This window comes from Podarcis cretensis, assembly GCF_951804945.1.
Source record: "Podarcis cretensis genome assembly, chromosome: 4".
Classification (NCBI taxonomy): Eukaryota; Metazoa; Chordata; class Lepidosauria; order Squamata; family Lacertidae; genus Podarcis; species Podarcis cretensis.
In genome coordinates this window covers 81888412-81914611 of record NC_137173.1, presented here as the reverse complement: position 1 = coordinate 81914611, position 26200 = coordinate 81888412, and the positions used below count along the sequence as shown (strand labels likewise).

At 43.9% G+C, this 26200-nt stretch overlaps 1 protein-coding gene and 1 long non-coding RNA gene across 6 annotated transcripts; one reads left to right on the top strand and one right to left on the bottom strand.

The window, feature by feature from the left end:
* Window positions 1-424: 424 nt before the first annotated feature.
* LOC307214485 lies at window positions 425-894 on the bottom strand. The gene is made up of 2 exons (XR_013838146.1): window positions 582-894; window positions 425-549 (listed from the first exon to the last, which is right to left on the bottom strand). It is a non-coding gene; the product is annotated as an uncharacterized lncRNA (long non-coding RNA).
* A 4748-nt stretch (window positions 895-5642) lies between these two features.
* NAXD (NAD(P)HX dehydratase) lies at window positions 5643-25449 on the top strand. Of its 5 annotated transcripts, XM_079972699.1 has the most exons (11): window positions 7910-8662; window positions 10622-10996; window positions 15150-15300; window positions 17607-17652; window positions 18879-18967; window positions 20231-20339; window positions 22147-22197; window positions 22278-22382; window positions 23225-23345; window positions 24629-24749; window positions 25056-25449. In XM_079972699.1, exons 1-11 carry the CDS (start codon window positions 7987-7989, stop codon window positions 25204-25206), a joined length of 1995 nt encoding a protein of 664 aa, XP_079828825.1. In that variant the 5' UTR covers window positions 7910-7986; the 3' UTR covers window positions 25207-25449. The 5 variants fall into 5 exon arrangements, with proteins under 5 accessions (XP_079828827.1, XP_079828826.1, XP_079828829.1 ...); XM_079972701.1 differs by lacking the exons at window positions 7910-8662; window positions 10622-10996 and adding an exon at window positions 5643-5776; XM_079972700.1 differs by lacking the exons at window positions 7910-8662; window positions 10622-10996 and adding an exon at window positions 5803-5937.
* Window positions 25450-26200: the final 751 nt, after the last annotated feature.

Here is a 26200-nt window from a genome sequence, read left to right as displayed (position 1 = left end):
CTTTGATTCATCTCTATTTACATCATCTCCCATAATTTTATTCTGCCTTGTTCCCATCCCTGCATCTTACATAATGCTATTCAACTATCCATCATTAAAATCAAATTTCAGCTGTTTTAAATAAATGCAAACTATATGTATTTGTATTTTTGTGGCAGCATTTTATTTATTTCATCATAATTCTTTTTCATTATGGAAGTGTATACAGTGGTACCTTGGTACTCAAACAACTTGGAACCCAAACACTGCAAACCCGGAAGTAAGTGTTCCGGTTTGCAAACTTTTTTTTCAGAAGCCAAACGTGCTCCGTTTTGAGTGTTACGCTTCCGATTTGGGTGCCACACTCCTGTTTTGAGTGTTACACTGAGGTCTGTCTGGTTTTGCTATTTATTTTGTGTTTTTTGGCTCTTTTTGTGTGTGACTGTGTGGAACCCAGTTCAGCTACTGATTGATTGATTGTGTGACTGCAGTACATTGTTTATTGCTTTCATTTTATGGATCAATGGTCTCGTTAGATAGCAAAATTCATATTAAATTGCTGTTTTTTGGCTTGTTTTTAAAAGTCTGGCACAGATTAATACATTTTGCATTACTTTCTATGGGAAAGCATGCCTTGGTTTTGGAACGCTTTGGTTTTGGAATGGATTTCTGGAACAGATTAAGTTTGAAAACCAAGGTACCACTGTACCTGAAAACATGTATTTCTCAAACATATGTCTGTTGGTTAATGCAGGGCAGAAACAAGGGGTGAGAAAGAATATGATTAACCTCTCTTATGCCAATGAATTATTCTGTAAAAATGCTCCTCCACAGATACTTCCTTTCCCCCATTGCAGCTGAGCTAAGAGGAGGAAAGCTAGCAAAAAGCCTACAAGCTCACTTGGGGTGACAAAATTCTTCCTCCAATTGTACTCTGATGATTAAACTCAAATGTATTTCATGAAGTTCTTTATAAAGAGAACATGGAGGAATATAGTGAACAATATCCTCTACTACAGCCATCTTTCAGGACACACAAAAGTGTTGTTCTGGTGGTTATTCCTTAAAACAGCCACCTAGAAAAGCGGAGTATACAACATTAAGTCTTAGTTGTGTAAAAGCACTCCTATGTGGAAGTAAGTTCCATATATGATATCCAAATATCCTTGATGAATCGCTACAGCCTAGGCAAGCATAAATTCAACAGTCTCAGCCTTTTCTAATACGGAAATACAAGTATGGGCAAAGCTTCACTATGACTGTACTAATTTTGTTGTTATGCCTGGCTCACCAGGCATTAGTGAGTGTGCATGTCCACCAGCCTGTCTGTCTGTCAAAAAAGTGAAACTTGAATCTGAATCTGAGACGAGGAGAGAGGAAGGAAAGGAATTAACCTTCAGGTTAGATTACTGCAATGCGTTATATGTAGGGCTGCCCCTGAAGATGGTTCTGAAGCTTCAGCTGGTGCAGAATTCAGCAGCCAGGTTGCTCACCAGAGCAAGACCATTTGAGCATATTACAGTCATCCTGGTCCGACTGCACTGGCTACCTGTTAGTTTCCAGGCCCAATTAAAAGTGCTGGTTTTAACTATAAAGCTTTAAAAGGCCCAGGACCGCAATACCTCAAGGACTGCCTCTTTCTTGTTCCACAAGAACAGGCCTTTTCTGCAGTGGCTCCCCATCTGTGGAATGCTGTGGAGGTTTGCCTGGCACCTTCACTGTACACTGTTAGAAGCCAGACAGAAACGTTCTTCTTTATCCAGGCCTTTGGCTGATTAACATCCAATGTGCTTTTAAAATGTGTCAGGGGAGTGTTATTGGGTTATTTCTGTTTTTATTATGTAGTTTGTGTTTTTATATTGTGATTTTATGTTGTAACCACCCTGAGACCTGCCGGTAGAGGATAGTATACTAATTTAATTAATAATGGTAGTATTTGGTCTGGGGTGCATAGGACACCTTTCTCATGAAAGGTGGTTATCACCAGTGAGGGGGAATGTGGGCAAGCCCAGTTCTGGGCCTTTTGTCAGATCAGGAGCAATGACATCTTTGGCTAGAGAGTGACAGGATAACTGATGGATGCTCCAGTCCTGACAAGTGAATGAACTGCTAAGGCTTTCATGCACTTTTATTTGATGATGTTTCTATTTACACTAGCAATTCACCTCATGGCACTTCATTGCAGGTTTGTTTGCATTTCCGATTAAAAGCTTCAGGTTACATTAACCTGGGAAGTGAGAAGCAAGAGCCTCAGGAAGCTATGCCCTAGGGCAGAAGGTGTCCTTCAAAATAGCTGAGCTTTTATGACAACAGGGGGGGAGTCTTCCTTTGTTTTTCAAAAATTCTCTACATGGTTGCTTGCCCCTTGGGAAGCAAGGTCTCCCTGGGGGCAGACAATGGACTTGTAATTAGGGAATTTACCACTACACCACTAGTTAGTATAGCAGAAACCTTCCTTTCTCTCTTTCTCTCTCTTATTCTGGTGGACCGCAACTGTGCGAAGGCACATTCTTCCTCCTTATGGAAGGGGCAGTTCTTCCTCCTTATGATCTGCATCAACCTAAGACCACAGTGGTCTTTGTTTCTTCCTTGGGCACCAGCAATTGTGGGCACAGTGTGTCAGGACCAATAGCATCTTGGTCCTGTCTCTTTCTCCCTTAGGTGAGCATAGGCTAGAGCACATGGAGGAGGAAACTATCTCCCTTCTTTCTGGTGGGTAGCATCAGTATGTACAGGCTGCTGTCTGAAGCTACAGGATGCAGCTGCCTTGCTGAAACTAAACAGATCTGAGTCTAGGTCAGTACCTGGATGAGATGCCACCAGAGAACCAAGCTGTACACTGCCTTGGGCACCATGGTGGAAGAAATGCAGAATACAAGTCTAAAAACATGATAATGATGACAACAGTGGTAACCACCAGCACCTCTCACTGAAAGAGGTGTCAGTGTATGGGCAGATACCTATAGTACACAGATCTGGGTCTAGATTTGATACTGGCTATGGATGTGGGTGGCACTGTGGTCTAAACCACTGAGCCTAGGACTTGCCGATTAGAAGGTCGGCAGTTTGAATCCCCACGAAGGGGTGAGCTCCCGTTGGTCGGTCCCTGCTCCTGCCAACCTAGCAGTTCGAAAGCACGTCAAAGTGCAAGTAGATAAATAGGTACCGCTCCGGCAGGAAGGTAAACAGCGTTTCCATGCGCTGCTCTGGTTCGCCAGAAGCGGCTTAGTCATGCTGGCCACATGACCCGGAAGCTGTACACTGGCTCCCTCGGCCAATAAAGCGAGATGAGCGCCGCAACCCCAGAGTCATCCGCGACTGGACCTAACAGTCAGGGGTCCCTTTAGCTTTACCTTTATGGATCCCTCAACTATTAGTAATCTTATTTATCTTAGTAATATCAAGCACTACTGTGCTGCTGCAATTGTGTACACATTCAGTGGAGAGTAAACCTCAATGAACACAGCAGATCTTCCCTTTTGAATAAGGTTTGCACTACACAGCTACAATCTTAAACACGCTTAATTAGGGAGTAGGCTTCATTAAACTCAGTGAAACTTACTTCCAAAGAAACACAGGTGGGGTACATTATCAAAGAGCAGTCCAAGCCAAATCAGTCCAGAAGCAAGCCCCAATGATTTCCAGCAGAGATAGAAGTGGTTAGAGGAGTATATTAAATTTTGTACTTCTAACACGTACGCAGTTACTGCACTAGCTATGTCAGAACTCCCACAACCTAACCAGGCAAGATTCCTATGCAAACTATGCAAATAGTAATTAAAAGCCTGGAGATGAAAGCCATGTATGTCACCTATTATCTTCATTAGCTCAAATTGCTGCTGCGGTTTTCTTAATCTAACATAAAATTCTTGTTTACCCATTTCATTGGCACTTTTGACATGTCGGAAGATACACTTCCCTCGGCAGTTTTATGTGATGCATGAACAGGAGATGCTGGATATTTGGTTGTATTAAAATTGGGAAGGGCTCCCTGCCAGCCAGTCTATTCAAGAGTGGGAGGTTTTGGAAGAACCTTGAAAGACACTGTGTAGAACAGGGGTCAGCAAACCTATTCAGCAGGGGCCAGTCCACTGTCCCTCAGACCTTGTGGGGGGCCGGACCATATTTTGAAGGGAAAAAATGAATTGCTATGCCCCACAAATAACCCAGAGATGCATTTTAAATAAAAGGACACATTCTACTCATGTAAAAACCCACTGATTCCTGGACCGTCTGCAGGCCAGACTGAGAAGTGATTGGGCCGGATCCGGCCCCCGGGCCTTAGTTTGCCTACCCATGGTGTAGAACCTAGAAGAAAGAGCAATGTTCACCATGCTGTTACTCATCCCAGTTACTGCAATTTTATAAAATTGTGATATAATTTGCTTGCTAAAGAGAACAGTATTAGATAATTCTGTACAGGTTATTTGGAAGGTATGCCTTCCTTTTACATTGTTTACTCATGCAGTAAGACAGTGTTTCCCAAACTTGGGTCTCCAGCTGTTTTTGGACTCCAATTCCCATTGTCCCTGTCTTGCGAGCTAGGGATGGTGGGAGTTGTAGTCTGAAAAACAGCTGGAGACCCAAGTTTGGGAAACACTGCTGTAAGAAGTGCCTGTCTTCCCTTTAGGAGAGTCATACCAGTACACCTGTGCAGCAATGTCTCTACAGCTGTTCCAGATGTGTTGCCTAATAAGCAAGGCGTCACACCCTTCATCGCTGAAACAGATAATCCGGGGATAAGAGAACATGTCCTACTTCTGTGACACAGAGATCGCTCATCTAAAGTGCATGCTATTAGTTGCACCTCATATCTTCCTTTATCAGTGGCGTAGCGTGGGGGGTGCTGGGGGGCCGGCCGCACCGGGCGCAACATCTGGGGGTTAGGGTTAGGGGGTGCAAATCCATGGGTTAGGGGGCGCAAATCCACGGGTTAGGGGGTGCAAATTACTTGCCTTGCCCTGGGTGCTGACAACCCACGCTACACCACTGCCCTTTATATCCTGTATTAAATAATAGGTCTTCGTTCTTCACTTTGTTTTTCTCTTTCAGTATGAAGAGAAAGCTCATGGGTTCAGAGCTAGTAAGTCGCATGGAAAATAAGTCCAGTGTGGAAAGGTTGAAGGAACTGGGTATTTTTAGCCTAGAGACTGAGTAGAGACATGATGTTGTTGCTGCTGTTGTTGTTGTTTAGTCGTTTAGTCGTGTCCGACTCTTCATGACCCCATGGACCAGAGCACGCCAGGCACTCCTGTCTTCCACTGCCTCCTGCAGTTTGGTCAAATTCATGCTGGTAGTTTCTCTTGCGGCTGGACTGAACTCCGCCTCGGAAATTTAAGATTACAATCCCAAACATAATTAATGGCGCAGGAAATGTCATTAAAATCAATGGGAGAGAGCGACTGCAAGAAAACACCACCCCTCTACCGGTCTGTTTGCGACTCAGTAAAAGAATATTTGAGTCTTTTTGAACAGGAGCAGCAGCAGCAACGCGGCCACTGCTACACGTGAGTCAGTCTCCAGGTAAAAAAAAAATAAAAAGCACGCTCTCTATAGCAGCACTAGCCCCGCCTACTAACCTTTTGCGCGTTTGCGTGTCTACTGTCAATCAGCGGGCTGAGCCCGCTCAGATTGGCTTCCCACGAGGGGGCGTTCCCGAGGGCTTAGGAGGCGGGGCGAAAGTGGCCTAAGCGTCCCACTCGCTGCGGGTCGGACCCGGAAGCAGCTCGGATGCATCTTGTGTGCCGCTTGCGCGCGTGCTTGGCAGCAGCTGGTTCGAGCCCCGCTTGGCGGCTAGGTAAGAGGCGGGAGAGCAGAGTCCAAGCCGCTCGGGCGAGGCAGGGCCCCGCGGTGAGCTCGTGCAAATCCTTTTCTCAGGGATGGTTTGGGGAAGGGACACCTGTGTGATCGCAGTACTGATCTCAGCAGCAGCGGTGCTCTGGCTGCAGTATGGAAAAGGTACCAAAAAATCGCCTTTCGTGGGTTGCGTGGCTCACCGCGCCAGATGTGCTTCTTTGCAGTTAGCCACAGGCCAGATATGGAGAGGGGCCTTTTTTGCGGGGGGGGGGGGGTTAAAAGCATTTTTAAATGGAATCTGTTAAGTTATTGTCTGCTTGTAGCTCGCCTCGCCTGCTTAAAAATACGGTAATTGCCACAGCTGAAGGTAGCGCAAGCAGATTCGAAGATAAACAGATGAGTTTGGATGCATGACATACTGGAATATATAAGCAAGATATGGTTTAGGGCTTGAGATTAAACGTATGGGTGTGCATATTTTTAAAACCTATTGCAGTCATCTCTCTATAGTCACCGAGAATTTAAAAGAAACCCATCAGGTCAGAATGTAATGCTCATGCCCGCAGACTGAAGCCCTGGAGCACAGAATAAAAAATCGACCAGTCTAGGGTGACTCGCCACCGAACAGTTGACAGAAAGGGCTGATTATACGAGGTGTGGACATCTCTCGACTTCTCTACACGATTTATTGGTAGGTAGCTTAATCCATCAGGAGGTGATGTGAAAGCAATCTATCCGGTTACACCTGTGATGACCCATTTCACTGATGCAAGTCATCACAAATTACGAAGTAGTTCATAGTAGTTTGTATGGCGAAAAAATCCTCCAGGCGTGGGCTGGAATTGCTTATCTTTCTTGCTTTTTTGAAATATGGCGTTTTATCCTTTTCAACATAATAAAGAGGGCCATAATTTCTGTATTCTCGTCGTACATTCTTGGCGCTAACCCAGTGTTTAAAAGGTTAGATAGCAACAGCAGCATTTCTTGCGACGTAACATCCAACGAAAACGCCCGTAACAAAAAATACATGCGTGTCTTTGTTGTGGTTTCACCGTGAGGAGGGGAAAAGTACGAGTAGTACCTCTTGTGCCAGCTGATTCTCACGTTCGCTTTAGGAAAGGTGCTGGTGGGGAGCAAGGCCGGATAAAACTGCCCGTCGCTTCGGATTCGTGGTAGTGTTCGTCGAAAACGACAGCAAGCTGTCAAGCAAAGCAAACGGAAGGCGCTTTCTTTTCTTTTCCACTGCTTGGATTGGAGTCTATCCCTGTCTGCGCTTTGGGGGAAGGAGGAGAGGAGGGGGGGGGGGCGGGAGGCCGTCTAGCAATGTTGGTGCTGGCGTGTGCGCGCTCCTTCCAACCCGTTTCCCCGTGTCTCTCCGTGGTCTTCCTGGCGCATTCCTGCCTGAAACCCCTTCGTCTGCACCATGCGTTTTTGTCTGAATGCAGCATTCCTCATTGTTTTTTTTTTTGGGGGGGGGAGAGGGGCGCAAGGTACGCGACGGCTTTTCCTCGGGAGGAGACCTTTGCCTATTGTTCTCCCCTTCCCCCTCCCCCCCCACCACTGAAGTTGTGCGACAATCACCCTCGCTGCTTTGTGTGTGAACCTGGGCGACTGGCTGGCGCGCGCGCGGATGCGGGTGTGCGCGCACACGAAGGGGAGGGGGCAGCTGGAGCGCAATGCGCGCTGCTGACGCCGGGCCGGCTTGGGCCCGCCGTGGAGCGAGCGGAGGGGGGAAAGAGGCCGCGCCGGTGCTTCTCGGCAGCCGCCGCCGCCGCTGCTTCTTCTTCTCCGAGCCCCGTGGCCTCAGGCCTCCGCGAGGCGATGGGCCTCCAAGCGCAGCCCCCTCCTCTGCCGCCGCCGCCACCACCGCCGCCACCGAGCTCCCGCCGCCTGAGGCGAGGGAGCGACAGCCGCAGACGAGGCTGAGGAAGGCCAGGCCCGTCAGGCCGGCGGCGGAGGCCCCGTTCGTTGCGTGTGGAAAGTTTCGGTTGGCGGACTATACGGAGAGAGCGGGGCGCGTGAGGCGGCGCCGCCGGCGAGAGAAGGGATGGGATCTCGGCCGCCGCAACCGCCGCCTCGCTGGGGCCGCTGAGAGGGGGAGCTGCGGGAGCGGCTGACCCCCCCGCCGGCCTGCCTGCCTGCCTGCCTGCCATTGATCGCCCCTTCCCTTCCGAGCGCGGCCGCCCGGGTGGGCGGGCCGCCTCCGCCAGGATGATCACCAACACGCGCGGCTTCCTGTGGTCGGAGCTGGAGACTCGGGCTCTGCTGGAGATCTGGGGGGAGGCGGACGTGCAGAGCGCCCTGGACGGCAACTTTCGCAACAGCCATGTGTACCGGGACGTGGCTTGCCGCCTGGCCGAGCTGGGCTTCGAGCGCACCCCGGAGCAGTGCCGCATCCGCATCAAGGGCCTCAAGCGCCAGTACTACCAGGCCCGGGAGGGGCTCAAGAAGAACGGGCACGCCAGGAAGATCTGCAAGTACTACGACGAGATGGACCGCATCCTCAGCGGGAGGGCCGGCGCGGCAATGGGCCTCGACGACAGGCCTCTGAGCCCCGCGCCCGGCGGGGAGCCCGGGGGCCGGCGGAGGCAGCAGCAGCAGCATCTGCAGCAGCAGCACCAGCCCGGCGCCCTGGCCGCCTCCGCCATCCTGGCCGCCGCCGCCGCCGCCGCGCCCCCTTCCGCCAGGCCCGGCGGCGGGGCTTTGCTTCGCCAGGTGGACGCGGAGGAGGAAGACGAAGACGAGCTGGACGAGGAGGGCGGCGAGCTGCTGGAGTCCCCCCCGAGGGACAACTTCCACGAGGAGTCCGGGGAGTGCTCCTCCTACGCCGAGCACGCCATCAAAGTGGAGTGCCCGCCCTTCGCCATCCCGCTGCCGCCGGCAGAAGGTGAGTGGAGAGAAAGGAAAGGAAGTCGAAGGCGCCACAGCAGAAGTCTCTCTTTCTCTGTTCCCCTTATGGCAGCACCTGCCACACAATGTTGCGCGTGGGGGGCGGGGGGCATCCATAGAACAATCGCACCCCCCTCACAGGCGCACAACACACGCGCCCTGTTTTCATTGCCCTGCTCCTCCCTAGTCTGTGCCGATGTCTCTCTCCAAAATATGAAGTGTTGGGGGAAAGCTGGTGTTCTCATGATGACTTCACCCGGAGAGCAGCAGCGCTGTGTATTTCCTTTGCCCTTCTCTTGTCTAAAAGGAAAGGCGATGCCCCACTCCCCACTTTCCATCACACACCCAAACAACTCTGGAGATTTCTCCGCCTAACCTTGGGTGAAAGTAGGCTTTGTTTCACCCAGGTCAAAGACTCAGTTTGGCAAAAAAAGAAAAGAGCCCAGACGTTTGTGTACACACACACACACACACAGGCTGGGAGGCTTAACCCAGGGCAAAAAAAACCCAAACCCTGGCTAGTCCCTAACTCCATCCCCATAGCTGTGGCACTGCTGTGGCCTGTTAACGTTGTCAAATGGTCCTTCCTTTGGTTATTGGCAGGTGACTTTTGTTTTAAAATGAATCCCTGTTACTCTGTATTAGGAGTGCGCCATAAAATATAGCCAGGGAGCTTCTTTGTCCTGGATATACCACCTACATAAAAGGCATATCCAATAGTGACAGAAATACAGTGCCAGATCAAGACTTTGTTTTTTGTGTATGGCGACAGCCCAAAGTTCTGAAGACACTACACCACCCCACATTCCACTGTTCTGGGGGTGGGCACCTGCTGGGGCCCAAAACCCAGTAAAGGGTCTGCCATCTCAACAGCACTGTAATTATCACTTTTGCATCCTCTTTTTTTAGTTTAAAAGCACCAACTTGGGCCAAGCACAGCAGTCCTTAGCTGGCATTGTCCATCTCCTCTTCCCTTCTGTGATTGGGGGGAGAATCTATGGTCATTTACATACGGTCACCTCTGTATTTAAACACAAATGACCAGCTCATACACCTAAGGCAAGAATACTGCATGCAGTGTACATCAGGTGTACAGTGCCCCAAATTTGAAATTCTTTTGCAGGATGATGATGATGATGATTTTAAAGCAGGAGGATTGTTAGGCTGGCGGGCCTGAAGGCCACCATGCATCTTTATTTGACAATATATTCTATAGTATTTCTTTTGTAAATACACAACTTTTCATCTGGGTTAAAAACAAAAGCCCTCCACCCTCATATTTATTGTTCACTTACACAACTCAGACTAAATTTAAATTTCCACAAACAAATTGAAGCGATACCATGTACATCCTTCACATGTAGGTGTGTGTGTTATTTTTAGAAAACAATTCTAAGAAAAACTGGAATCTGCTTTTGTCTTTTTTCAATGTTGAGTTTTATGTGAATTGGGCAGGGCTAATACACATGCATAAATCTGCATATATTCCACACAAAACTGGCTTCAAGTTGGTGTCCTTAGGCTAATAGAGTCACACTTGAAACAAACTTTTTACACATAAATAACATCAAAGGGGAGAGGTTTACAGTTGTGACCTTTTGCAATGCAGATCTGAAAGCAGGGCATTAAGGCTGCAGTCCTGTGCACACTTAATCTGGAAGTAAATTCCAAAGAATATAATGGGTCTTACTTCCAAGTAAACATGCATAGGCTTCTACTGTAAAAAGTTGAATTGAGCAATTATCTGCAATACACAAATACTTGTTTTAAAAATTTGGTTGTTCAAGTTCCATATGTACAAACATAAATGTTATAGAAACATATAAATTATGTCAATATGAAAACTCTACCTGATTACTGGAAATATTTATGTAACTAAAGTGACACTCTTCACTATTTAATTTTCTCTTAAGTTTGGTCAAAACATGAAAAACTAACTTATCTACTTTTGTTTTAGGTTTTAAACAAATTAATGCTCACACCAATGCACCACCCTTATTATCTCAGGCTAAAAGATCAAAAAAACGCCATGCAAACTTAACACTGGACAAAATGATGGAGAAGTTTCTGCAACAAAGCATGGATACCGAAGAGAAATTTTACAAATATGAAGAGCAGAGGCTTAAAATCGAAGACAAACGGCGTGAAGCTGAGCACGCCAGAGAGCTCCAGATGTTGCAGATGTTGGGACAGATGTTAGCAGGGATTTCTTCCACTGTATCACAAAGGTCCCAGTATATACCTAGCAATCCTTCACAGAGATCAAATCACCGATCATACGGAGATAATTTTAACTTTAATTCTATGTCAACATCACTTTCACCACCCATAGGTACTACATTCTATTGTATAAATAATGTTGGGACCCGGTAGCTAAGATTTTTGTGCACATTTGTGGTGAAATTTTCTAAAGTCAGTGAAATGGTCCCCGAGGGGTTGGGGTGGCAGTTCATGGGTATATGTGAAAAATGAATCAAAACACTGGGCTTGGTTGATAAGTCTACATAGATAATGGTGTTTATTTAATGTTATGCTCTTTTGCAGAGTTATCATGGAACAGATCATGATCACTGATGTAGTTTACATAGCTCTTTTTTAAAAATGTAGAGCAATCATTTGTGAATTTAGTGGATTAAAAAGGGAATTTTGTTCATCTTTGAAATAAAATTCTTGTTGCTTGATCTTTAGTGTTTCATAGAAATTCTGGAAGTAATAGTTTTTGCACTTGAAACAACATTTGTAATTGCCAGGGAAGGTTTAAAAGCATAATATATAAGTACCGTATTTTTCGCCCTATAAGACACACTTTTTCCCCTCCAAAAATGAAGGGGAAATGTGTGTGCGTCCTATGGGGCGAATGCAGGCTTTCCCTGAAGCCTGGAAAGCGAGGGGGGTCGGTGCGCACCGACACCTCTCGCTCTCCAGGCTTCAGGAAGCTATCCACTAGCCGTGGGAGACCCAGCTCTCCCAAGGCTAGCGGAGACCTTGCCGGCACCCAGAAGCTTGGGGTGCGCTGAGCTCCGCTCGCCCTAAGCTTTGGGATTAGCGTAGCACTCCACTAGCCTTGGGATAGCCGCGCGGCTCTCCCAGGGCCAGCGGAGACCTTGCCAGCACCCAGAAGCTTGGGGCGCGCCGAGCTCCACGAGCCCCAAGCTTCGGGATTAGCGCAGCCGCGTGGCTCTCCCACGGCTAGCGGAGACCTTGCCAGCACCCAGAAGCTTGGGGCGCGCTGAGCTCAGCACGCCCTAAGCTTCGGGCTTAGCGCAGCGCACCTGGGGGGGAAATAATTTTTTTCCCTTTATTTCCTCCCAAAAAAACTAGGTGCGTCCTATGGGCCGGTGCGTCCTATGGGGCGAAAAATACGGTACCTATAGTAGATACTTTTAGAAGGTGGCTGGTTTTAGAGCAGTTTTTATATTTTTCGTATCCAAGTCTACTTCCATCTTGCCAGGGAATAGAATTAGTCTTGGATATTCTACTTCTGGGCTGGCAATCAGCGTGAAATCGCATCCTGGTCAGCAAAATATTTTCATTAGTACTTGCACTTCATGGTCCTGAGGCTGTCTTCTGCAGTAGATTTTCCTACCACACTTGAATAGTATTAGGGTAGCCTTAGTTTTAATTTGCAAGGCAAATGAGTTCAAATGTCAATATAGCTGTTGCCTTAAAAATGCAGCATGGGCATGTTTGACTTTGAAAGAGGAAACTTCCCAAAAATGAGGAGATTGCCTTTCAACTTCTTTTACCCAAGTCACTCCAAAATGCTTTGCAAGCACATTATCAGAAGCTCAACTGGAGTGCATACCACAGATCAGGAACTAGATAGACGTTTAGTCTAAATATGTTTAATACTCCCATCCAACTTCTCATTGAAAACTGAGTATCTGAAGAAGTGTGCATGCACACGAAAGCTCATACCTAGAACTAACTTAGCTGGTCTTTAAAAGGTGCTACTGGAAGGATTTTTTTTTCTTTTATTTCGTATTGAAAACTGAGTAATAGTGCATTTTATCTTTTCTTGTCATCTTGGTATTCACAAGGAACACAGTTTGAAAACTGGCTGCAAGGAGTCTTCTAATGCTACCTACTTGCAGACTGTTTTGGTGTTCTTCAGGACTGGAGGTAACCAAGATGCAGGAGAACTGTGTATTTGTTAGGTACCAACTTGTGTTTGAATGTAGGTTCTATTCACAGAATCATGCTGTTGTATTCTGGGACCTCAATTGCTTGCGGCTTAAGACCCTTTTCATGCATGGAGACTTACTTCCAAGTAGGCATACATAGCATTGTGTTCTAAGTAGATAATTTGGAGGAGATCTTTGCCTCTACAATACTACTACTAAATAAAATTATACTCCAACGTTTAACCCCTTTTATGAGCATAACAGGGTGTTAATAGGTAACTGATCTCTTTTAAGTGATAGTGTTTGCTCACCCTTAATCATATTCTGGGTAAACTAGAGTTTCCTTTCAGGCGTTCAATACTTGACATTAATCTGCTTTCACGATCACTTTATATAATCTATTTTGTGAATTTTGGACGTTTTATCCAATTGTCTAAGAATATGCCATTTTAAAAAACACAAGGAAAATGGCAAGAAAAGTTACAAATCTTTAGAAAATTTTGTGTGTGTGTGTGTGTAGAGAGAGAAGGAGGGAGGACACAGTACATAAGTTGTACTGTGAAGGCAGTAGCAGCAATGCAGCTGTTTCCATTTCTTTCTCTGTGCTCATAATCTTTCGGTGGCTCTCACCCTTCTGTCTACAAGTATGGATTTTTTGAATTTCGTCATGATTTGTACTTTGGTCTGAATATTGTAGGATACACTATTTTTTTTTAAGTGAGCAAGCTTTTCGTTCTTGGGATAGTGCAGAAATGTATAAATATATGTGGGGAGTTTCTGCCATTGATAGAAGCCCCAAAGGAAAGGAGGAGGGGTTTTAGCATTCAGCATGGTTCTCTATTCACTGCAACCGTTTACCGTGACTACAGACTTCCTTGTTTGGATTTACGACCAAAATAAAACAGTTACACCTAGAGTGATCCATGCTGGGGTCTCTAATGCAGTTGGAGATATGTTACAGACGTGTCAACATGTTGTGTAAATAACATCAGCGGAAGCGGAGTGCGTTAATTAAAGAATTGTTTCCATTGTAAAGGATGAGATCAGAATATTGACCTGAAAGTACTTAATATTTACTGGAAAAAAGTAAGTTTGATTGTGGAAGGGGTTGTATTGAGAATGAAGAGATTTCGCTGATTTTGCACCCACTGGGAGTTTTCTTGTTTGATGCTGACTTTTTCAGATATGTTTTTCGCTCTGTGGATACTTTGAGCTCTTTGTTAGATTCCTCTGACTGTGATAACTAAGCACAATTTGAATGGGCAGTTTCAAAAGTAGACATCGCTTCAGCAGAAACACTAATGAAGAGCAGCAGTATGATTGGTAGTTACTAATTATGTGATACAATTGTCAATTGGAAGCGTAATTGTCAAAGTAGGGTTTTTTTTTAAGCTGCAGAAACATGGAAGGATATTTTGTTGCTTATTTTGAACAAATTTTGGGTCTTTTAACACCCATTCATGTCTAGAAAACCAGCATTTTATTTAACTCCTAACCATTGACTCGGTATCTATTAACTACGTGCTTTTTATTACAAAAAAATGTGAGTGTTAACTAAGACCATTTAAATCTTTTTCTAATTTGCAGTTTGAGATATAAGTGGCTTAGGCCCGAGTTCATAATTCTTGTCAGCACAAGTTCTTCTTGCTCAGTGCTGTTCTTCCAGGTGTAGGAGTTAATTACATCCTTATATGAAAGTTGGCCTGCAACTAATAAAACTGGATGACTGGGAAATCTTGGAGATCATCACATGAAAGTTATTAGGGTTGGAGCTCAGGCACACCACCTTCCTCTTGCTTGTATTCCCACCCCTCATGCACACACACACATTGTCCCTTTGACATTGCCAGTTGGCCATACAAGAGAAATAAGCATTTCTATGATGGTTTGATATCATGGTTACTTTGAGTGTGCAGTGCAACGCAGACGCAAAAAACCAAGTTGGTGCTAATACTGTTCTTACAGTTTTCTGATCAGATATCTGCACCAGGCATGCTGGTTTGCCCCTGCCATGCGACATTACGCAAACAATGTAGCCAGTTGTATCAATTGAGCCTTTGTGTGCACAGCTCTACCTGTAAAGTAGACTTGGCACTGGACCTGGAACCCAGATTTCACAGAGGTGTAGATTGTGGTTTTGTTCATCATGTGAAGGCTAGCGGGGAGGACTCTTCGGTGCGTTCCTGCTCCCTTGTTGGGGAACATGGAAGTGTTATTATTATTTGAATAGGGCTGGTTAATTGAAGATGCAAGCAACAATATTTAATACTCTAATTTCTTGGAAATATTCGTGTTATCAGTGAATGCTATGAAAAGCTTGAATTTAAAGTAATTATTTAAATGTCTTTATTTCTTTTTCAGTTATAGAAAGATCATTCTCAGTGCACAAAACACATTCTGTAAAGGAAATGGAGAATATATTTCAACTGGTGCGGAATGTTATTCCTCCTCTAATTGCCAAAAAGCATAAAGGCCAAGATGGACGAATAGGAATTATTGGAGGATGCCAAGAGTAAGTTAAAAGAAAATGCATAACATCCTTGCAAGCAAGTTTTCAAGTATTACTAGGTTGCAACACATTTTACTAGCCCTCCTTGAGCATGCCTTTTTTTAAAAGTTCCATTTGGCACCTTGAAAAGTAAAGGTAAAGGGACCCCTGACCATTAGGTCCAGTCACAGACGACTCTGGGGTTGTGGCGCTCATTTCACTTTACTGGCCTAGGGAGCCAGTGTACAGCTTCCAGGTCATGTGGCCAGCATGACTAAGCCGCTTCTGGTGAACCAGAGCAGTGTGCGGAAATGCCGTTTACCGTCCTGCCAGAGCGGTACCTATTTATCTACTTGCACTTTGACGTGCTTTTGAACTGCTAGGTTGGCAGGAGCAGGGACTGAGCAACGGGAGCTCACCCCGTTGCGGGGGATTTGAACCGCCGACCTTCTGATCACCAAGCCCTAGGCTCTGTGTTTAACCCACAGCTCCACCCGCGTCCCTTATTTGGCACCTTACCAACTTGCAAAAAAGATATTTTAATCATTTTCTTACTTTTATTAGGCATGGTTTCCTGCCTGGTTGTCTAGAGGCAATTCTCACATTCCCACATTCTTACTTGCACATTTAAATCAAACACCTGAAGATGTCTTAATAGTCATTTTAATACTTTTTTTTTTTTTTTACTTTGAGGCCAAATGTGTGCATATGTCATGTGACCATAGCTCTTAGGGAAATAAGGAAGGTGTAGCATTTGACCTTGAGAGCTTAGCTCTTAACTGCATCTTCAGCCATAATTCACATTCCTTTTGAGATCCCATCATTGTGCAAATGTTTGGCTTTCATGAGAAGTGTTATTTGTGCTGACTGTTAAGGAAATGAATTCGTTTGTGTGTGTGCGCATGTGTGGTACAATTCCGTGAGCGTAGAAAAAGGGCAGGAATCTCGGCTTCCACTAAAGAGAGTTAAGTTGCTTTCCCTTAGGCCTGCAAATACACACTTGACGTGTGTGAGCAGAATGAAAAGCCCAGAAGCCAGAAAGAATAACCAGATGACATTCCCAATGCTAACCTAGCTGCTTCCCATTAGTCTAATCAGAATAAAATAGGGGGAATAGGAAAACAGAGAGTAGATTTTAAGAGACTGTGATTCAATTTTCAGAATTTATAGAAGTAAAAAATCTAACTTTTTTCAATGCTGAATTTGGATGCAAAATAAACAAAACCCTGCCTTGATTTAAGGGTAGGGAAGCTGTAACCTCAGGCTCTTCATCACGGCCTCTGGGTCTTCATTCCCCCTCGAAAAATAAATTCCTAATATTCTGCTACAGTGTAATGCACTAGAATGTATGGTGGTAGTATTTTCCCATATGGTCAGTGCCAAAGATGCTTCCCAGTCCTAATTCAGCCCAGCCTAGCACAAGAATTTGAAATCTGGAGACCTGTTTGTGTACTTTCATAGAATCACAGAATTGTAGAGTTTGAAGGAACCCCAATAGTCATCTAGTCCAACCCCCTGCAGTGCAGGACCCAGCATGAAGATGACAAATATTTCATAATGCCAAGAAGAAACTATTACTTTAACATTAGATTTTATATTTAATAATGCCTAATCAAAAAGAGCTTCTGCTTGGCCTAACCAATAAATAAATAAATACACATCTGTCTTAATTTGAGCATCTGATATAATAATAATAATAATAATAATAATAATAATAATAATAATAATAATTTATTTATATCCCGCCCTCCCCAGCTGAAGCTGGGCTCAGAGCGGCTAACATCAAATGTATAACACATTAACATAAAATCAGACAATCAATTAAAATACATCCTCAAATCAGATCAGGATCAGAATAAAATCCAATCAGATGCCCAGAGTGGTTTCCTCCTTGTTACGTTCAGATTCCACAGAAGCAGAAGCAGTTGTACAATCACGTTTGTCTCAACTGCAATGAGAGTCTGGTTATTTGTGAAAAGGCTAACATAAGAGTTGTTATCATAGAATCTGCTCATCACAGCTATGAAGTATGAGCCTTGGAAGCAAGCCAATGAAGAGACAATATCTGTTACTTTGCAGCTACCACATTAACTGAACATAAATGCCCTTAGCTGTTAGTAGGCAAGAGTCTTCTCTGCTGGCGCTCGGTTGTGATAGTGTCATCACTCATATTTAAGACTTCTAAATATATGCATAATTAGCAGGTGGGGGGGGATATGATAATTTTTAGTTAGTTGTCTTTATCCCAATTCAGCAACCAACCAAACTTGTTAGCAAAATAAAGACGCCTCCTAATAAATATCCTTTTCTTTTTCTTTCTTTTTTGTCAGGTATACAGGGGCACCGTATTTTGCTGCAATTTCAGCTCTCAAAGTGGTATGTGCTCTCTTAACTTTTCATTAAAATGGGTAAGGAACATCGCATGGCTAGTTCAGGGTTGATGGGAGTTGTAGTCCAGCAACACCTGGAGGTCCACTTGTTCCTCACCCCTATTTCAAAGGCACTGGTAATTATCCAACAGTTAAAAAAAAGGTAAAGGACCCCTGACAGTTAAGTCCAGTCGCAGGCAACTCTGGGGTTGCAGTGCTCATCTCGCTTTACAGGCTGAGGGAGCCGGCGTTTGTCCGCAGACAGTTTCTCCGGGTCATGTGGCCAGCATAACTAAGCCACTTCTGGTGCAATGGAACACTGAAACCAGAGCAGCACACAGAAACAGTGTTTACCTTCCCGCCAGAGTGGTACCTATTTATCTACTTGCACTTTTTGGCATGCTTTCGAACTGCTAGGTTGGCAGGAGCTGGGATCGAGCAACGGGAGGTCACCCCATCGCGGGGATTTGAACCACTGACCTTCTGATCGGCAAGCCCAAGAGGCTTAGTGGTTTAGACCACAGTGCCACCCGTATCCCATTATTCAACAGTTAAGGGTACTTAAATCCAGTGAAAACAGCCTCTTAGGTGTGTTGTTGAATCATAGCTTTCTGAGGGTTGTATCTCTGAACTTCAAGTGTACTTAAAATGCTTTGGAATCAGACTGGCTCAAGTATGTGGATAGTAACTGATTGTGCCCTTAGAAGGCTGCTTTAATAAATATTAATTGCCATCTTAATAATAAAGTGTAGAAAGCCATCATACACAGCGTAGAATTCCGTCTGTAATGTATTTTGCTACTGTGATCTCAACAACGGAATTCCAGTGGGGAGAAAGCTACCAATGCACATATCAACAAAATGTTTTACTGTTCAAGATTTTGCTAAAGCCAAGCTATCAATGTTGGGAAAAGAGAGATGAATGCGCTTTTCATCTAGATTGTTAAGGAATATTGGAAACGGGCTTTGATATGTAGAGAGAGTATTTATATTGGATCCTAAACAAATTTGTTCCATTAATGTCCATGAGACATGCTCAAGTATATGTATTTAGGACTGGGGTAACTAGTATGAGAAATGGACCTAAAAATCGCTTTGTTCTGTAAGTCACTAAGAAGGTCACGGGGCAGACTCAAGCTAGAAAGCATGGAACTGACTTGTTTGGGTTTTAATGGCTAGCCTTTGCATGATGTTGTATTAGTATCAATGGATAACTATATGTTAACTTTCATAGGGTGCAGACATATCCCATGTATTTTGTACCAAAGACGCAGCAACTGTAATAAAGTCTTATAGCCCAGAGCTGATAGTTCATCCTGTTCTGTAAGTATCCTGTTTTTTGTCTTTTGTCTTTTGCTTTTCCTCCTATATTCTTCTCACTTGACTTAATGGATCATGTATTAGTTGTATTAGGGTAGCAGCTCAGAGCTAGGTTCCCAGGATCAGGTAAAGGGCGCCAATCCTTTTGTGACCCTACCTGGGTCTTTGTATCCTATACTCAAGTATTTCATGCTGTGATGCTCGCATCCTGTCCAGAGGACGCTGTCTCTGGATCTGTCTTAATGGCTGGAATTTCAAATGTGTTTTTTTGTTTTTTTTAATGGTATATGGGGCAATCCCGCATGTCTGCCACACTTGCCATGCTTTGACTCACAGTAGCCAGCTTCTGTTCTGCTGTAACTAAAACCAATCCAGATGCCAATACTTCTCTAAACTTCGAGGCAACATTTAATGACATTTTAATTGTATTCACATAACTTGCAAATAGTGCCACCTTCTGCCTTCCAAAAGTGGTGGTGCTGAAAGTCCCAACTGCAGCATTAACCTTTCTATCTACCCAAGCTGTGTCCAAACCATTAGTTTAGTCTCTTACTACAGTGTTGTTGTTTTTAAAGTGACACAGTAAAGCCTCAAGAAAGCACCAGTAGAGACACAGAAGGGACTCTTCCACAGCAGCCAGTTGAATGATGCTTTGTGCTAAAACAAGCCTATGTGCATAGATAGGTATTACACCCAACTGTAAATCTTAAAAGTTTGGTTGCTACAGCTGCTGCTTGAAAGATACAGTCAGGAATTTGAGATGGGGCGGGGGAATAAAATCAAGACATTGCCAGAAAATAAAATATGAAACAAGTCACATGGCATACAGGGATTGGAACTTGAGGGGACAGGAAGTGTATGCTACCCATGGGAATTCCTCCTCCTTCCAAAATCAAAAAGGAAACATGGCAGCCAGCCATGTGGGAATTTCATCTCCCTTTCCTGCTTTTGTTTGTCAGCTTTCCAGGCAGATGGAAGTTTCTCGTGCCATCTCCTGTAGAAAAGGAAAAATTATAATTTCTGTAAACTGCCGAGGCATTTTTGCCAAAGTGATACATTATCTATATAAATGTATGGATATGGCATGCTTTTATTCAGGAGAAAAATGGTTTAGCAATTACTTTGAGAAACTGGTTGTGGTTGTTTACAGAAGGCAGCTTGGGGAGCTGGCACCCAGTACACTTAAGCTGAAAATTGCACTTCCTTGCAAATGCAAGAAATCAGATTTTTTTGGAAACATGCCAATCTGTGCTCTACTCTGTCTAGTGACAGCCCTAATGCTGTTCATGAAGTGGAAAAGTGGCTACCACGTCTACACTCGGTTGTTATCGGACCTGGATTGGGTAGAGATGATGTACTACTTGAGAATGCCAAGGTAAATTGGACAATACCTTGCATAGTAATGATGCTTTAATGTACCCTTTTTCATTGAATTCATCACTGTTGGTGATATTCTTGATGTTGGAAACTGAAGGTGATTATAAAATGGCAGGATTAGCAGCTAAAGTTGATGAAAGTTGCCTTTATGTGAAACTCTTGCAGATAACTTAATGATCCCCAAGATTCGCAATGTTCCTGTGTTTCTTTATGTGGGAGAGCTCCACCTCCCTTTGGAATAGACAGTTGAGCCATTGTAACAAAACAACATCAGTATAGGGGGTTTCAAGATGGATCATAATATCCAAGCCATCCTTTGCTTGCTCGTGTTTGATAGAGCTCAGCAACAAGGGCATCGGTTTTATTGCTTACCTAGTCCTGGCAGTGATAAAAGTGACCAACGGAAATAGTTCACAGTATTTCTCCCTCCCCCCTTACACTAAAAGGTGAGCAAATGAAGAAGCATTTATCTAGAGAACTGTCTTGCTTGTACTTTTGAGTAGGACCAGTCTGCATTATAAAAAATTGAGAAATGGAAATGAAAATGCAGAAGTCCCATAATAATGACATCATATGATTAGCACCACTTTATAGCTGCCTTCTTCTGGGTAAACTATCAATATCTTCTGGCCATCTCACTTTAAAAAAAGTAACCATTACATGTTTGTAAACCTCCCCAAATCCCTTAATGTATATACCATACACAGATGAACCACATGGCCCAGTGATGACTTCTGTTGTTCTTCTGATGCCCTGATCCCAAACTGTGGTTTCTGTGAAATCTGTTTCCAGATTAGGGTGCACAACATAAATCATGACATAACAGATTGTGCCTTAGTTATTGTGCCAGGTAGGAAAGTATGGTTGTGGGAGGTTAAGGCTGGAGATGCTGTGTAGCACTAGAGACTGACCTCTCAGGTCAGTGGTCAGAAAACAAAAATTTTATAAAGGCAGTGTTTCATTAATGCAGGGGTCCAGTCAGGCCCACCAAGCCATTTAGCATGTGCTGCCAGCAGCTGGCATATTGGGCGGTGCCTTTTCCTTTTGCAGAGTCACTTCTCTAGTACACCACCATTGCTAAGAGGTATTAGCACTCAGGGAACAGGAAGGGGTGCTCCTTTGCGTGCCTCTTAACAGTAGTGGTGCACCAGAATGAGAGGCACCTTTTCCAGATAAGTGCTGTTCTTCCCATTGTTGTACGATGAGGAGAGGTTCCTTCCATCAGCCCAGCAATGCTATGGGGGATAAAGTCATTGTCTCCGTTCTTCAGTGATCTCTGAAGAACAGAGAGAATGCTATTCCTCCTACTCTTATTTGTTCTTCGGAATGATCTCTGAAAAACAGAGAGAACTCTCCCCAGCATTCCATTTCTCAGAGGAGAGGTTCCTTTTCTCCCAGCTCAGCACTATGATAAAGAGAAAAGCCCTCCCTGCTGCCTGAAGGCTTATGCATGTGCAAACATGTCTTTGCATGTGCGAGCTTTGGCCGCATCCTCTGCTGGCCTGCAGCCCTCTGAGGTCTGGCCAACAGCAAATGTGGCCTATAAGTTGAAAAAGGTTGATCATCCATCCCTGCATTGGTGGTTTTAAAGATCCAGGAGTATGCGTTTTGTGTTTCAGCCACAATTAGAGTAACCCAGAAGAGAAACAATTTTGTAAGCATGGGGTTGTATTCAACTAAGTCCTATTTGAAGTAGACAGGTGTTTTTCGAGTTTTTACTATGAAATTGTAAGAGTTAATTGAACAACGGGAAGAGGTTTCATTTTCAGTTCTTAAAAGTCTGCTCTTTTTTAAAAAAAACGCAGGGTATCATAGAAAAATCGAAGGTCAAAGGAATTCCTATCGTAATTGATGCTGTAAGTATTATGTTTTCATTAGCTTATTTGCATGATGTTGTTCTTGCCAGTAAATGTTTCTCTCTTGCTGCCCGACGCAGGATGGTTTATGGCTAATTGCCCAGCAGCCATCTCTCATTCAGGGTTACCCTAGAGCGATTCTTACTCCGAATGCCATGGAGTTCAGCAGACTGTATGAAGCTATGGTGAGTTCATACTATGTTTTCAGTGATACTTAGGGAAAGCAAATTAAATCCAAGACCAAATTACATTTATAGCTCAATCCTATGAACAGCACTAGGTTCAGTGGGGCCTGCTCCCTAATTATGATGTTCAGGGTTGCAGCCTTAACAATGTTTACGTAAAGCCTGCATGAGACAGCACCCGCCTGTAATAACTGATTAGTGCAGAGGTGGGGAACCCTTTTTCTGGCAAGGGTCTTATTCCTTTGGGGGTAATCTGTGAGAAGTCACTTGCTGGGGGTCTCTGGGGCTGCTTGATAGTGTTGGACAGGTACTGACCACAAGTAGACTCCTTCTATTACCTCTTTTCCACTCCCTTTCTCCCCACCCCACCCCTGCATATGCTGCTGCTAATTCAGTTTATAACCGCCCTTTATTAAAAGTTCTCAAGGCGGTGTACAGCATTAGAAACACATTGCAAAACACCAATGATAAACACATAGTGAAAAAGCATACTGACAGACACAGCCTATAGTAGTAAAATAATCATAATAAATGACAATCCTCTCTCACACACTTTCACAGGCCATGGATTATTTAATAGCCAAAGGCCTGTGTAAAATGGAATGTTTTTGCCTGGCGTCTAAAGACATGTAATGACGGTGCCTTTCTGAAAGGAGCATTCCACAACCAGGGAGCCACCACAGATGATAGGAAATGAGACCACAGGTTGCCCATTCCTGAATTAATGGCTGGGTAGTTTTTCTGATAAAATGTGTGCATAAAATGATGGTAACGTACATTATTTTACATCACTGGAAGATGTATTTTGATTCTGTATGATTCCCCACCCCCCTCTGTCTTAGCTTAGGGACCCTGTTGATAGCAATGATCATCATGGATGTCTGCTAAGGCTCAGCCAAGCCTTGGGGAATTTGACAATTGTTCAGAAAGGAGAACGTGATCTTATTTCAGATGGAGAAAAAGGTAAGTGAAGAATAAACACAGCAAACAGAATGATAAATAGAGTTGCTTGGTCCTATTATAGATAGATAATCCTGAAAAACAAAAACTAATGCTGACAAGCATATATTCAATATTGAACATTATAAGCAGGAGGATAATGTTTTATTAGATGGGTAAAAATTGTTGATTAATGAATTTATAGTGAAAGTGTCAGTATTAAATATGAATATTATACTCAAATAATGGCAGCAAGCATTATGATTTAAGATGTACACAGAAAATGTTAGCTACTGGGGCTGTGGGGCACATCAAATGTGTGATAAAATTACATGCTAATAAGAATGTTCATCTAACCACAAAGGAGATTCTTTTGTGTATTTATTTATTTTTCCTAAGTAATTAGTCCTGCAGAATTATACAGAAATTAGTGAGTAATTACAGAAGATAATTACATAACATGCAGCAGCAAACACACAGGGTGCTTTCATATGCAGCTGATGTAAGCTGTTGCCTACAAATCCTTATGGCAGAACAAATCAGTGGTTCCCTCTGCATGTCCTTTTAAAAAGAGAGATTGTGTTGTTCCTCACTTAAGCTAACAAAGCATGAGGCTAGCCCCTCTGCACAAAGTTCCTCATAGCCAATGGCGAAAAAGAGGCCAAGAACTGGCAAAATTCAGGAGTTGGGCTTTGACAACTAAATACAGTCGTACCTTGGACGTCAAACAAAATCTGTTCCGGAAATCCGTTTGACTTCAAAATGTTCGGAAGCCATGTTCAGCTTCTGAAAATCTTTTGAAAACCACAACACTCACTTCTGGGTTTCGATCATTTGGCAGCCAACGTGTTTGAGATCCAAGGTACGGCTGTATACACTGTGCATTGTGCCTGTAAGTTGCTTTGAGTCATTTCCATAAGTGACTAATAAATGCAAATAATAATAATCTAGAATATTCATATGTGTGCACAAATAATGGACCCTTCAGGGATATGGCAGAAATTATTTTCTAGCCCTTGCAGCTAATAGACGGCACTGCAATCATGTAACGGATAAACCTTGCCACTTCTTAAATCTGGGGTGAGCCCTAGGAACCCTGCCCACTTGGTACTGCTCATTACATCTCCCGCCTCTCCCCTTTAAAATACAGTTGGAAAACTTTGGTGAATTAGCGAGCAATCCTATACAGAAGAAGCTGGCATAAAGCAAGCTGGTGTTAAAATTTACGCCAGATCCAAACCCTGTTCAGGCGCGGGGCTGCCACTGGCTGAGCCAGCCTAAGCCTGGTATTTCCCCCCCTTTTGTAGTGCTCGTATGCAGTCATGAAGGAAGCAGCAGAAGGTGTGGTGGACAAGGCGATCTCCTCTCAGGTTCTCTTGGAGTTCTAGCACACTGGGCCTTTCTCGCTGGACCAGAAAAAACAAATGGGTAAGGTGCTGGTCATACCTGAGCATTTTCAGCAGCCTAGTTCTTCACTGGAATTACACTGGGGGCGGGAGGGAAACTACTGGGGAGGAAGGGGTAGATAAACAATAAAATGTGCATTCGGGCAGCAGAAAAATGAATGAGAGATTCTTGTCTGTTAGGCAAAGCAGTATACATAAATGCAAATCTCTCCCAAGAAATTGAAATATCTTTCCACGCCGAATACCTAGAGTGAGTTAAGATTTCTGAAGCTCCTTGAAAAATTCAGTCCCATTCCAGTTTTAATGAAGATTATTGCTTCCTTTTTAGTCAGAACCCCTTCCTAGTGGCTGCATTTGGAGCATGTTCACTTACGAGGCAGTGCAACAACCAAGCCTTTCAGAAGTGTGGACGGTCTATGACAGCCTCTGACATGGTTTTAGAAATCGGAGCAGCCTTTAATAAACTCTTTGAAACCTAAGACCAAAGCAGCAGAGGAAGGAGAAATACACAACACGGACAGCGACTGAAATTACAGTAGGATATCCATGCGTAATGCACCCTTTTTCAAGTGCTGTTAGCGGTCTTGGTATACTAGGTAGCTTTTATTTTTTAAAATAGAAGAAAAATGTAGATATTTTTTAAAGAGTTTGGAATACATTTTTTTGGGCTAAATAAGCTGTAGTTGCAGATGTTATAATATAATAAAACTAAACTGAAAGTATTTCCTCTGTTCTATCTCACAGTTATTGAGCAATAACTAAGAGTGTGCTAGTAGCAAAAGATGCACTTAAGAGACAAATAAAAATAAGGGCATGGTCCAGCCCAAAGTTAAGCTGTGCAGTTCTAAGGCCTGTTTAGTCCTAATGAATTCAGTGGGACTTCCTCCCTAGTAAGTGCATTTGAGATTGCAGCTGAAGTCTCCTTCGTTTCAGTGGAAGAAGTAGACATTTCTTCTCCCACTGAAATAAATAGGATTTGAAAACACTTAACTTTGGCTGGATTGTGTCGTAATATTCTTCCACCAGCTTAACTTAGTTCCTTGGTTTGCACCAACTTCATCACTGTTTTGGCCTGAGAACTACTGCAGGGTTTCAATTCTGCACAAGTCTGTGCTGCTTTTGAGACATGCCATCTTCAAGGAGGGACTGCATGAAATTTGCCTCGAGTCCTAGGTACAGAGGCACTGTTTTTCGTTCCTTGCTTTTTTGATGAGGAGGGAGGGGTGGGTATCACTAGTCTTTTAAAAAAAAAAAAAACCAGCACAAAGAACATGGCATGTGAAAAATAGAATTTATTTAGTTGAATGTATTGAAGTTTCATCTACTGAGCTGGGCTAGTTTAGATCATAAAATATTTGCAGAGAAACCAGATTAAACCTGTGATGGAACAACTTTTTTTGGGGGGGGGGGAAAGGGGAAGGCTTTAGGGAAACTACTAATCAAGGAGCAGCTCCTGCCACAAGACCTGCACGG

Excerpts from the sequence above, each read along its gene's own strand:
- NAXD (XM_079972699.1), top strand. The coding sequence starts at position 7,987 with ATGATCACCAACACGCGCGGCTTCCTGTGGTCGGAGCTGGAGACTCGG. Across the intron at positions 22,198-22,277 it reads TTCCTATCGTAATTGATGCT|GATGGTTTATGGCTAATTGC; the intron begins GTAAGTATTATG and ends TGCCCGACGCAG. Across the intron at positions 22,383-23,224 it reads GCAGACTGTATGAAGCTATG|CTTAGGGACCCTGTTGATAG; the intron begins GTGAGTTCATAC and ends CCTCTGTCTTAG.